The sequence below is a fragment of the Trichoplax adhaerens genome, genomic scaffold, assembly GCF_000150275.1.
Source record: "Trichoplax adhaerens TRIADscaffold_3 genomic scaffold, whole genome shotgun sequence".
Taxonomy (NCBI): Eukaryota; Metazoa; Placozoa; class Uniplacotomia; order Trichoplacea; family Trichoplacidae; genus Trichoplax; species Trichoplax adhaerens.
Genome location: NW_002060945.1, coordinates 8,081,107 through 8,094,552, shown reverse-complemented (window position 1 = coordinate 8,094,552; position 13,446 = coordinate 8,081,107). Strand labels below are relative to the sequence as shown.

The 13,446-nt window shown below is 34.4% G+C and overlaps 4 protein-coding genes across 4 annotated transcripts; 1 reads left to right on the top strand and 3 right to left on the bottom strand.

The window, feature by feature from the left end:
- Window positions 1–1,042: 1,042 nt before the first annotated feature.
- On the bottom strand, window positions 1,043–2,834 carry TRIADDRAFT_50096 (uncharacterized protein; the record flags this gene model as incomplete). Its single annotated transcript, XM_002110637.1, has 7 exons — window positions 1,043–1,252; window positions 1,453–1,527; window positions 2,073–2,074; window positions 2,132–2,181; window positions 2,270–2,406; window positions 2,487–2,599; window positions 2,723–2,834. The coding sequence occupies 7 exons, from the start codon at window positions 2,832–2,834 to the stop codon at window positions 1,043–1,045; spliced, it is 699 nt and encodes a 232-aa protein (XP_002110673.1).
- Window positions 2,835–4,130: 1,296 nt separating this feature from the next.
- On the bottom strand, window positions 4,131–7,104 carry TRIADDRAFT_54925 (uncharacterized protein; the record flags this gene model as incomplete). Its single annotated transcript, XM_002110636.1, has 9 exons — window positions 4,131–4,207; window positions 4,356–4,428; window positions 4,509–4,685; window positions 4,788–4,885; window positions 5,047–5,191; window positions 5,357–5,727; window positions 5,902–6,022; window positions 6,739–6,774; window positions 7,021–7,104. The coding sequence occupies 9 exons, from the start codon at window positions 7,102–7,104 to the stop codon at window positions 4,131–4,133; spliced, it is 1,182 nt and encodes a 393-aa protein (XP_002110672.1).
- A 1,097-nt stretch (window positions 7,105–8,201) lies between these two features.
- Window positions 8,202–10,970, top strand: TRIADDRAFT_54924 (uncharacterized protein; the record flags this gene model as incomplete). Its single annotated transcript, XM_002111167.1, has 8 exons — window positions 8,202–8,285; window positions 8,802–8,922; window positions 9,422–9,777; window positions 9,897–10,037; window positions 10,139–10,324; window positions 10,425–10,601; window positions 10,697–10,769; window positions 10,882–10,970. 8 exons carry the CDS (start codon window positions 8,202–8,204, stop codon window positions 10,968–10,970), a joined length of 1,227 nt encoding a protein of 408 aa, XP_002111203.1.
- Window positions 10,971–11,229: 259 nt separating this feature from the next.
- On the bottom strand, window positions 11,230–12,603 carry TRIADDRAFT_54923 (uncharacterized protein; the record flags this gene model as incomplete). The annotated part of the gene is made up of 3 exons (XM_002110635.1): window positions 11,230–11,734; window positions 12,028–12,149; window positions 12,514–12,603. The coding sequence occupies 3 exons, from the start codon at window positions 12,601–12,603 to the stop codon at window positions 11,230–11,232; spliced, it is 717 nt and encodes a 238-aa protein (XP_002110671.1).
- Between the last annotated feature and the right edge of the window lie 843 nt (window positions 12,604–13,446).

Sequence of the window (13,446 nt, the reverse complement as noted above, 5' to 3'; positions counted from 1 at the left end):
TCGCTTTCTGCATTGAAGGTTTGTTAACTATGGAAAAATTTTATATCAATGTTTGAGCTTAATTAAGTTTTAAACTTAACATTGCACTTATACCACATCTAGCATTGGCAACGCTGTAGACGTCGTTAACTTACTGGGTTTAATTTTATATCGTAGATTGTCAATTTTGGCGAATTGAATGAAACTTCTATCAAATTCTATCGCTCTTTATTGCTGCAATTATTACTGGATAAATCGGAAAAGTCTTGCAGGTAAAATTGTGCAACCTGATTAGGCGCTGATTTTTAAAACTACTACGCTTGTATTAAAATCAACTCTTTGACATATAGCTTGTTTAATTTATTTACATTGCTAGGTCAATTTTTGGCAGAGTAGGAAATTTATCACACCTGTCAGACCTTAGAGAAGGCCTGCTGATATTTTTAAAACATTATGTGCTCCGTCATTTAGAAAAATCCAAGGCAACTAAAGTAGATATAGAAATGCTAAGGAGACGGATAGAATTAGTAGAACTGGAACTTAAAATCATAAAATAGCAGTTTATGACAAGCTTGCTTAATGATTTTGTAAATAATGATAGGATGGAATAATAAAGTCAATAGAACTTACTTGATAAATCCATTAAAATATATTTTACTTTCTTATCAATTGTTAATTATTATAGAATGCTAATCCGATGATGATCCCTAAGACTGCAATAGATTACAGCCGCAGCCATTTTGTTATTACCATACTCAGACTATTGCAATACAATACACTGTACTACATCATGCAACCTCCTATCTACATCTAGTCACAGTTTGGTTTAAGTTAGAAATCTTTCACAATTTTCAATACTGAAACCAAACCAAATTAACCGAATATGCCAATATATATTAAATCAGTATTAATTTCGAAACATAGATGTATTTTCAAGTTCGCTATTATCCATTATCTCGGTGACCATCCTCAAATGCAGTAGCATGATTATAATTCAAAACATAGAATAGCTATCATTTACCATGCAAGCATTTGCATAGATTTTCTAAATTTTCTAGCTAAGTTAGCCTGAAATAGAGATATTATCATGTACACGAATTACATCGTCATGGTCGCTTAATTCTTCAACTAATTTCGATGCCTGATCCAATTTTGATTTGGATAGCGTAATCGGTGCTTGCGGTAAATATTCGAGTGTTGCAGATACCGGCTCCAGCTGCATGAGTTGTAGACTTTTACTACAGGAATTAAGTCTACTCACTTCACATACGAACTATAGTCCAATAGAAAATAATCGCAAATTATCGAATTATCTCAACAAAAAAGCATAGTCAATCAAAATACTAAGATTACTATTAAAAGTATTTTAGTAAACAATGCTAGATTCCGTATCTAACACTTAAAAGCAGCCATAAAAAGGGTTCGTAATATTAGCACATTGATAGTCAAATTTGTAGATCATCATGAACCTACTTGAATGCAATCTTGGTCGTTAAATTCTACTTGCTTGACATCTTCTACTCCAATCTCAATTGCCAGTTCGAAGGCCTATAATTATAATTAATTGATCAATAAGATCATAATTTATCACATTAACATAAATACCAAATCACAACCGCATACTACTAAGCTTTTATTTACTATCCTATACAACATCCCACCTTATTTAGTGCATCTTTACTATCAATCTTGGATGATTCTACCGCAATACACCCTAGTTATTATAAGTAGTTATTTTTAGGGCGATAGAACAGAGTAAGCACCTTTTATATATATACATGTCATAACATATGTATTAGTGTGTTACAGGAACATAATGTGCTTTAATGGGTTTCAACTGTTCGAGAGGTGCACATACGCGTATAAGTATTTTGCCATCACATATTTGATCTTGACTGATAGCTAAGAAATTTTAGTTAAGGGAACCAAAGACTACGCAAATTATTCAATACAGTGATAAAAACGCTGTCAATCTTAACCTTCAAACAGGCAATATTTTATGGATATTAGAAAGGGTCCTTAGATAGCATTACATAAGCGCTATGTGCAACTGGAAAAGCATAGCTTCTAGACGTAAGCTTATTACTACTGACATCTATACATGCATATACACCAAGCTATAATGCAAATTACTGTATTATTTCTTAGATACCTTTTCGAGAAAATTGAAATATTACAGAATTAGGATCAGCGAGCGACCCTCTGTAAGGGAATCAACCAAATATTCACCGTTAGTGCTTCAATCGTATCCTAATCGTGTAAAGTCTTTTTCTACTAATAAGATACAAACCCGTATTTGGTAAATATCTGCTTGACTTGTAAACGCGTTCGATTACGATTGGTGGTCAGAACTTCAACAAGGTAGGCAGCATTGCCAGGGCCCCGACCTTCATAAAGTACTTGATCAGTGGCCACATCATTATTTTCCTATTAGAATGTGTAGCGAAATGGAGATGTCATTACTGTACTTGTACTAGTGTATTACGTTGATTGAAAATGCAACTTACGCCTGCAGCATTTTTAATGGCATATTCGAGCGTCGCCTTGGGCATATTGATGGATTTTGCTTGTGAGATACAGCTTGCAAGACGATAATTAGACTCAGGATCAGGTCCTCCTTCTGCAAATGACATCAAGTATAGTATCAACTGCAGTTGTATTCCCATTGATCAAGTGACGTTTGAAGGTATCCTATCATCAATTTCAAAGTATAACTGCACTAATTTACGCCTCATAGTTGTACCTTTAACGGCATGCGTTGCATCTCGGATAATTTTACTGAAAGCATTGCTTCGACTAGCATCATTTGCAGCTTTTTTATGCCTAATTTTAGACCATTTGTTATGTCCAGCCATACCACGTACCCACATCGTGTTAAAATTTCCAAGGTCTGCTGATTGCAACCTACTCCTGGTAAGTTTACTGGCTTCCGCGGTAAAATTCCCTCTTACATACGACAACGATTGCATCGTAAGAACACGAAGACCTGACGAGGTCATCATTTGAGATTGCAATCTGTAAAGTTTGTTTGCCATGCTTGCTGGTGCTCAACTTTCCTGTGCTTAACCCTTTAATTGAGAATGGCGGCGAACAAGACGAGCACGGTAGTGACTATTCGAGAGAATGCTACGGTATAGTACACGAGATGATAGTATCGTAATCTATAGTAAAACATAGAAGATTGCGTACTGACTGCTCGACTGTAGAGAAAAACTGTCGCTTCTATGCGCTGTATACCCTGCATACAGACGTACAGACTTTGCCATCATATAAAATTACATATAGTAAATGGCGCAAGAGTGCAAGACGACTGGAATGATCTAACATGTCATCATTATTATTTCGAGCTCATAATCTCCTATCTCGATCACGGCAACGACACCATACTATTCACCAATAACGATGAGAGACATTGCTAACTTGGAGATATTTTTAAACTAGTTACATCATTAGCCTGGCCTTTTAAGCTAATCAGTAATACTGCATCGACGCTCGCATTGGACATTAGCTTGGGCCTTCATTTTATTACAATCATATCGATTGGGGGATAAGTTAACATAGACGTATTTTATTGGAATCATGTCGATAGAATAAGTTACCATAGAAGTATTTTATTGGAATTATGTCGATGGATAACTTAATATTGGCGTATAGTAATGAAGTAATGAGTATCAATTACCTAAGTAATTTATGTGTTGATATTCAAGACTAGGGTGGATGCTAAGAGTTGAATTGTAGAATCGGTATATATTGACCCATCTGGTAAAATCTTTCTACAGCTGTTCATAGTAATTTTACTATAAGCACCTAGATTGAAAGCATATCATAATACAAGACTCTTGATGAAATTTCAATGAAATTTAAGAAGTTAGCCAATGCAAATAGGCAGAATATTTGCCATTGTCAAAATATGCTATCTCCACATCTATTTTACAGTTTAATTTCAGATTAAAATGCATGATGGAAGAAATGCTAGTTAAGTAAACTTCTACGACGAAAGATGCACACTTTTGCATTGCATAGTACAGTATATTGACTAATAATGGTATGTTTACACATACTGTACAAGGTGATATAGTTATTGTAGCCTATCTCATAATTTATAGTAATTAATAGCAAAGTAGAGAATAAGCAAATAAAAGGTCCTGTAGCTATAATTCAAACGCTGGAAGAGCCGATTTCTTTACGTTTAGCATGTCTAATAAAAAGCAAAGGGTACCTGCCAAGCCTATAAGTATAATGGGTGATACAAAATGTTGTAATTTATCGCCAGTTAAATTATTAAATCATAATTAAACTTTGATATTTTATAATTTCGGAACGAAAAATTGATTAAGTAGACAGGATTCTGTGTAAGCATTCACGATGAAACAAACCTTCCATTAATGAATAAGGAGAATCAGCAACTCTAGCGTGATGATTTGTGCTATCCATACACCATTCAGCAAACTAAAATAAGTTTAGCCATCGTTTAATACGAGCTTAACATTTGGTTATGTAGTGTTAATAAAACAACGATAAGAACTCACTCGTGTTGCCCGATAAAGATGTATCGGATCCTTGGTAAGTCGATACAAACACAGAAACGCGTAAGCATTGCCAGCTACACCATGGCATAATCCATGACCTTTATGAAGTAGTCCTCGTTCCCATATTGTGCTACCACAGACAATTGCAGCATCGAGGAAAGGTGTATGATTGAAAGCCTTCAAAATATATTTGTATCAAATTTAAAATTACGACATCATAAATTAACGATAGTGGCTATGATAGACATCGAATTTCAATAAGTAAAGACTAAGAACTACCTGATATGCCGCAGCGAAGGTATAAATAACTCCAGGTGCCCCATGACACCAATGAACTAAGTAATCTCTCGATTCATCGATAGTTGCGGGATAATTACCTGAAGATAGTCTACACGACAACATATAATCTATTGAAGGCTTGATCAAGTTGACATAATACTGTACAGCAACAGGAGATTCTGACTAAGAAAGAAATCCATCATTATATATTAGTAGCTAAAGCAGGACGGTTCCCAGTCATGATGAGATATCGTTATACCTACTTTTAATAACATATACAAAATTCCAGATAGACCATGGGCTGCCCCAAAGTAAAGGTCATTATACCATGTAAACATTAATGGAGAGCGACTTTTAATTCCACGAGAAAAATTCTTTCCTGACATGATGATGGCATTTACTACCTATAAATTAATTGAAGTACATGTAGAAATGTTACTTACTCTCGGTAAATTTGAATACCGATTTTTCCTGAATACGATTGCTAGAGAAATAAAAAACTTGCTACTTTTATCTCTGGAAATGATAAAAGAAATGTTACTAGAAGAAGCATAACAAGTTTTTCAGACCTTATCAATAATCTCTTGTTTAATAGCATCCTTGCCAAGATGTAATTGAACAAATTTTAAAGAGTGTAGATAACCACTTCTGCCATATAGAAGTTCATCGGGTAAGCTTCTATCATCACAGTGAACATGTAAGGCTTGTAATTGTTCAATTAAATCTTTAGATTGCTGTTCAACACCAAGCTTGTGGCATACAACAGCGGCCAAAGCATATATACCAGCATCGCCACAAAGAAACGTTACATCTTTATGGCGCCTAGTGTTACTAATCATAGTCAAGGAGATACTCAAATAATTCCATGCAGTTTTCAGGTATAGCTCTTTTTTCCCATTATCTAGTGCTTCTGACAAGCGAATATAAAGCATAGCAACTCCTATATTATATTAAAATCAGAATTATTATAATTAGTAGTGATATTTCCGTAAGCAATATTGTGATAGTAGTATACAATCAATGCTCAAATTCGTCGAAGAATACAGATAATTTCAGATGGTGCCGTATCTATAATTTCTAAAAGGTCATGATTGAATAACGCTCTAAGAGGTACCTGCATAACCAACGTAAATACTTGGATCTGCTCGTTGATACCGGCGCTGAGTTCCTGCAGATAATTCATTCAGTTTTATGTCGATATATTGAAGCAATTTAGTCCGCCAAGTTTCGGTACACTAAATATATGCGATCAAAATACGAACAGTATTACTTATTCATTTCAGATATTTTTTTACATTATTTTTCTTTCCTAAGCATGAAATAAAAGCTATAATCTTGGGCTTTTGTTGTACTTTAATGGCATATACTGTAGTAACCCAAAATTTGAATGCCCTTTTGTCTACCAGCACGCTACTTGGTATAGTTTGAGTCGTTACTAATATTGTCTTTAGTGATACAAAAGAGCAGCTTGTATTATCGAAAACACTAGTTTACTCATAATATCAGGGTAAGATTTATATTGAATACTGTATCCATTAATTATTACTACTGTAGGATCATTAATTTACTGATGTTTAATCTTGCAAATGGATTACAATTTTAATTTAGTATTTCAGCAAATTAGACTAATTTTCTTCAGCTACCATTCATTCGACACCTATATTAAATGGTGTATTAGTGCTGCTGAGATTGATCTGCAAGTATTTTATGTACTATCCAAGAAAATTTAGAATATCAGTATAACTACTGATAAATCAAAGTAGATCGGTATAAAGTCGAAAAATTGACATCCAAAAAATCATTCTATTGTTCTCCAAGAAGAAAATTTCAACAGCCCGCAAAAGCGCATAGTAATGTACTTTATCTTTTATACCCTCTCTATCCACGCTTAATGCAATAAAATAGCTGAAGATGGTAAAAAATTAATTACAAGTAATTGGAGCAATTGTACTTTTATTCCTTTGGTTGTACCACTGATCACAGGCGCCTAAAGTATTATTATTAATTATCTGTTATTACTTTCAATAGTTACTGTTATTAATTGAGGCTTAACAACATGGATACAATTAAGATAATGAAAAATTCGATAGTGTAAAAATATCTCATTTAGAAGTTTAGTTGGTCATGGAGTTTCTTTCTCCTATCTCTAATCCATCAATTGTAAGATAGATCGTGTTATTCTTCTCATCCTTCTAACGTATACTTTCAGTAAGTATCAAAAGGAGAAACTTACTCTGCCATTGTCGTCGTAATACTTCTTCAACTCCGGTAATAAAAATGGTGGATAAGGATTGGTAAAATGTCGTTTGTCGTTCATTGAGTTTCACTTGTATTGAATCTTGTACGTTGGGAAGTTCAAAAAAAAAACTTACTTTATCTGAACAAGGCTATTTACCAGCATAGATATAAATAAATAATACTTCAAGTAGCAACATTGTCCAGGTACACTTGTGCAATCAATAATTATAATGATTTCATGAATGAATGGCCATCGCATTTCCCGTATTTAGTCGTACTGTAGAAATGGAATCCACTCTGCTCTGTGAGCAGCATTATCCTCTACGGTGTAATAATAATAATATTGTAGTGCATTGTGGTTTGCCTTTCAAATCTCCATGCAAAAGAATACAGATGTTCTTTTCCCTCTCATAATGCATGTTGAAGTATAATGATACAAGACAATATTGCAACATGAGCAAGATTGATTAACTTAAATCGCTGTTGACGTTACTAATTAGAACGTCATAACTTGTAATTATAATGCGTTGTAAACGTGAATGGCGGACGTATCTAAGCCGCCGCTTTTCAATACAATAAAGTGAGAATAGGAGTTAGTAGTTAAATTTTATAATAACATCAACTGCGTGTACAATTTCTTGTTTTCCATGCTGATTGAGAATAGTACGAGCCTTCAATATGCTTGTTAGTATTAACTGTAGATAGTAATACACAATATCAGTTGTCTATACGAATAGTGAGGTCTTGCTGTTGGTTCTTCTTCTCCGTTCCATTGGACTCTCAATAAATCAACGCTATTTTTCATCCACTGACGTTTACTGGATTGAAATTTTAATTGTATTTTTGAATGTACAATGTCAATTGATGAGATCCTATCTAGCATGATATAATATTAAGTTAATACGCGTTGTGTGTATTGCATTATACTAGCTTAATTAATAGCTCATGCATAATTTATGACTGATTGATGATTTCCATCTTTGAATGAGTCCAGTTACTAAATTACTGTACAAGACTACAGTATATTGAAAAGGGTACAAAGGCAGTCCAGACGGTCAGTCCCACCACTGTAATATCAATAATAATCCATCACTTGAATTGGACAACTAGCACAGACTACGCTCCTAAGACGTTCCCTATATTAATTATTAATAGGGAAATAATAACAAACTTAAAATGGATGATGGAAGACACTTTAAAAACGATTTTGATAGTTATGTACCGGGTATGGAAAAAGAATTTTATGATCAACTGGGAAATGTAAGAAATAGCTATCAATAGAGCCATTTTATCCAACAGCTATTACTCTTTTTCAAATCTCTCTTCTTGATGATCATACGTATCCATTATCGTATTCTAATATTGATCTTTTCAGCTTATACGTTAAAAAGGCATTAGCTTTACTACTATAATTGCATAGTACTGTACTTGAAAGTTATCGTAGTCAGCATAATCACGAATTCTAGATACAATTTCATCAATAATTTTACCTTGACCATTCTCTTGGATGCTAAATTGTTTCGAGATAAAGTAGCAGAGTAGTGATAAACATGCATGTTAGCTCTAGTCATTATTTAAAATGACTGAGGCTAATTAATGTACCCGCATGGGATACTACGACATAAAAATACTTATGACGTCCAAGTTTGAGTAGACAGCATGATATAAACGAATGAGGATACATTCGGTTCTCCTGCTGCTGCAATGAAAACTATCATATATGAAATAAAACACTATAAAATGTATCATAACGTTTTCTACCAATTACTACTATAGTGCACCAATCAGTGGAAGAAGAAGTTAATGGAAAGTATTTACGCATACCTCAGGAAGTTGGAGGATGGTCTCAGCTTGCAACATCATCGCCTGAGCGGATCAGTCTATGGTGGATCCGGAGGTAAAAATTGTGAAACTCCATGCGATGTGTTGTCCATTATATTACTGCATAAACTAAGAATATTTGTACAAATCAGCGTGAATTTTGTGCAATTTCAGCAGTAGCATACATCAGTTTTTGTAAAGAAAATTACATGAATCAACGTACTGATGAAGAGCATCAATACAACTATAAACCTGCTATAAAGATTTTAGAGTCTGTAGATATTTTTAAGCCTAATAACTGGTGATAGTATTGTGCTCTAATTTACTGGTATAGGAGTATGTACAAGCAAATTGTACAATGATATTCGATCTATAGATTATGTACTCATGTGATCTGTAGCCAAATCATCTACTTTATACTTTTGCAAAAGTAATCTGATACATAGTACACGTATTCATTATCGTAGGGATCTGCAAATAAAAACTGAATAAATCGATAATATTCTTTACGCTTTCAAAAAGCCATTAAATATCTGAAATTAATAAATAACGATAACTAATATGATTTCATCTAGGTATTGCATTAACATATTTACAATTATCAAAGATGATGCAAGATGGCTATAGTCAGAATTACTTACGCAAAGCAGAAAACTTGCTGCAAGTTTCCTTTAAACATTTAAAAGATAAAAACCAAGTCAGCTTTATGTCTGGGGTTGCCGGTTTGCTAGCCATCGCTTGCGTAATTTACGATCGTATGGGAGATAAAAATCGCAAGGCAGAATGTCTGAAGCAACTTCGAAGATTATCAAATTTATGTCAAAATGAATCTTTACCAGATGAGTTATTGACGGGAAGAATTGGATATGTGTATGCTATGAAATTTATTGAATACCACCTCAGCTGTGAAGAACAACAGATTATTGACGAGGTTCTCTTGCATCAAATATACTATGTATTAATGAACTCTTCTTGTCAACATTCACGCTATCGATCCATCATTGCTGCTATCATTTTAATTATTTACTGTTGACGACGGCTGCATTATAGGTGATCAAGATTGTAATAAATAGTGGCATGAACTATGCTCAGGTGAATAGCTGTCATTCAACGTTAATGTATAAATGGCATGATAAAGAGTATATTGGTGCAGCTCATGGACTCGCGGGTATACTATACTTATTGTTAAAGGTAGAAAAATAAATGAAGATTCATTGCAAGTGCATTTTCGAATATCACGTAGCAAAACTCTTGATAAAATATGTAATATCAACTTGACCCAAATTTTATAGGACAAAAGTAAATCCGCTGCTGTACAAGAAAATTTATCAGTAATCAAAGGTGGAATCGATTTTATCCTTAGCATACAATTTCGTGAAGGGAATTTTCCGTCATCACTCGGTAATAGCCGTGATCGCCTAGTTCATTGGTGTCATGGTGCGCCTGGTATAGTTTACCTTCTTTGTGAAGCACACAAGGTGCTGCAATCAAGACTGTACCATTTAATGTGGATTCGTTGTTATTAAGTGTTAAACATAGAAGCTTTAACCTAGAAATGTGCTGGTCTATTATCAACAGGTATTTAACGAAATTAAATATCTAGATGCGGCCAAAACTTGTGCTAGGGCTATCTGGCAACGAGGATTACTTTACAAAGGATATGGTTTATGCCACGGAGTGGCTGGTAATGGATACGCATTTTTGTGTATATACAAGACAACGACAGATCCAACTTATTTATACATGGCTTGCAAGGTAAGATCGGAGACGATGCTAAAAATATATAATGAATACTCGCTCAGTACGTACTTTGCCATTGCAGTTTACAAGAAGTTCTATCTATGCTTTAGTTTGCTGAATGGTGCATGGATTCGTCAAGTGGACACGCTAGAACCGCTGATAGGCCAATATCTTTAATGGAAGGTAACTACTCATTCCACTACAAAATTGAAAGATCTGTCAAATATAGCTAATTAATACGATTTTTTATTTACGAAGATATCGTTCGATAATAAAAATTGATTTAAATATACAGGATTGTCAGGAACCATCTACTTTTTAACTGACATGCTCAATATCAGCAATGCAGCATTTCCAGCATTTCAAATACCAAACACAAGTTAAAATTCAGCGCAGGTTTGTTTTTGTTTATATTGTCAGCTGAATATGATATAAAGTCATCACCAAATTTGCAAAAACGTTACAAGACAAATGTATTCTTTAAAGAAGAAAATGATCAACAACAAATTTCGTTGTAAAATTGAATGTACCGTAATTATTTTATCTATAATTTAATAAAAAATCTGCATAATACGCCCATATGCAATTTCAACATGAAATACTCAGCCATAAAATGCTTTACAAGATATTGTGTATAACGTATTTATGATACATCTAGAAATTGCGCCATTGCGCTATATATTTTTATATCATAATCTTGTAGCACTTGTTTTAATTCACCGACTATAGTCGTTAATACCTCATTTAAATTGGACAAATTATTTTCTACACTTTCATCTGCCAAATTATCACACTTCTTCGTAATTGCCTTCTCATCGTTGTTACAAACATAACCACTTTCTTTCCCACAACTATATTGGGTTTTCCGATCATTGTTATCATTATCATCATCTACTGCTGTCGTATTGGATTCACGACAGCAACTTGTTTTATTGCATTTATCAAGTTGGTTGCTGCTGCTACTTTTTGTGTTTTCATTATCTTTACCACTGTCTTTAAGACGGGATTCATTAGGTATATTTTGAATATTTTGAATAGTGGTAGTTTCTAGTTCAGTTATTCGAGTAAGTAATATTTCCATGTTCGAAATGCCGGCAGGTGAACGTCTAATTCCAACGTCATCGTTTTGTTGGTAAGCTTGCAAGGCACTAATAAAAATGATCCAAGAATCCATTTTTAATCTTTTGATTAATGTTTGCTGTGAGTATAGCAAGAAACACTACGGTTTCTTATTATGCCTAGCTATAAATTGTATACAAGACCACTGAGATGCTAAAAAAATTTAATTTTTACTACAAGAACTACATACAGCAATTAATATGAAAGAAACGGTACAGTAGTATTTCAAATGGTATCAAAATTAATCGTTGACAATGGCTCACTAAATTATGTATTGTATGTGTATTTCCTGTGCATATCCTTTTAAGCAGGTAACATCTACCTTATCATGCCTTTTATTCTGGTAATTTTCATCATTTGACGAAATCCCTGGACAAATCCCTGGTTAAATCCATGCTGTAAAGCACTATCTTCACCGGCGACAACACCATCACTGTATCCTACCTGATGAAATCGTGGCAGTATATATAGCACAGTAGTTATAAATCCAAGTATTGAAATATCATTTTTTATTTTTATGAAGACCATGGATGCAATGACTTGAAAGGACAGTATCTTATTGCTGATTATTTAGTATTGCAAAAGAATAATTTATCGGCTGATACGTACTGCATTAGAAATAAGATCGATACTCTAGCACTATCAACATTGGCAGCTATATTGATCCATCTGACAAGTAGACTACGGATTTCTCGAATCCAACTATAATTCTATAGCCAGAAATAATAATGTGCCAATCGGAGACTACGAATAAAGCACACCGTATGCACATTATCATTGAATTCGATTGTGTACTGTCTATACTTACATTTTCATATGCAGTTAGTAGTTTCTCATAATCACGGTTTGCTACTTGCAGCTCATCGTCAGCAGGAGAGCCTTCCAAAGATTCAGCCATCTCATCGACGAAGGTGATTGCTTACACCTGCAGGTATCATTCCTCGATAATGATGATAAAAGGGCCGCAAATAGGGTGGAAAACGAACGAATTCGTGATGATAGCAGTTAACTTTCTCTCCAGCCGAATGAGGATAGTGTTCTCTTTGTAATCGATGGCAATTAGCTGAATTCTTACATCAAATTTTGAAGTTACATCAACAGCTAATTGTAGCAGTTTTGATCGACATTTCTCGATTCCATGTTTGGGCAGTCGAGATCTTTGTGTGTTGCCCTTGCTTACAGTGCACAGTACTGTACACTGTACTGTACAATCCATACCAAGCATACTGTAGAGTACAGTATGGCACTATACTGTATGATGCAGCCGTATCAACTCTAGTGTACAGTAGTGTATGGTGTGGTCTCTAGTGTAGCGGTTGTTTGCTGACTGCCCCCTTGCCAGCGCAACTGGGTCAAAACATCATTTTGCAAAGTTGCTTGCTATTAAACTTGCAATTTTGGTGTATGCCTGGCTTTAAAGTAACATACATGGAATAATAAGCATGATATGTATCCTAAAATAGTAAAGAGCCCATAGAGATACAAGAAATCTCGATGTTCACGAGCCAAAATTGGAAAGATTTGGAGATTGATATTTTAATGTACAGTACTGTATACCTCGTTGTCTGCACGTGTGCAGTACGAGCAAGTCAAAGCTACGTACCGTACCGAACCGTACCGAACCGTACTCGAGGGGGTTTTGCTGTTAAAAGAGTCCTGCAATGATTTTGCATAGTATAGACTATAGAATGTGCCATACAGGACTGTACGCCATAGCATTTTCTACCAAACCTTACTGGCC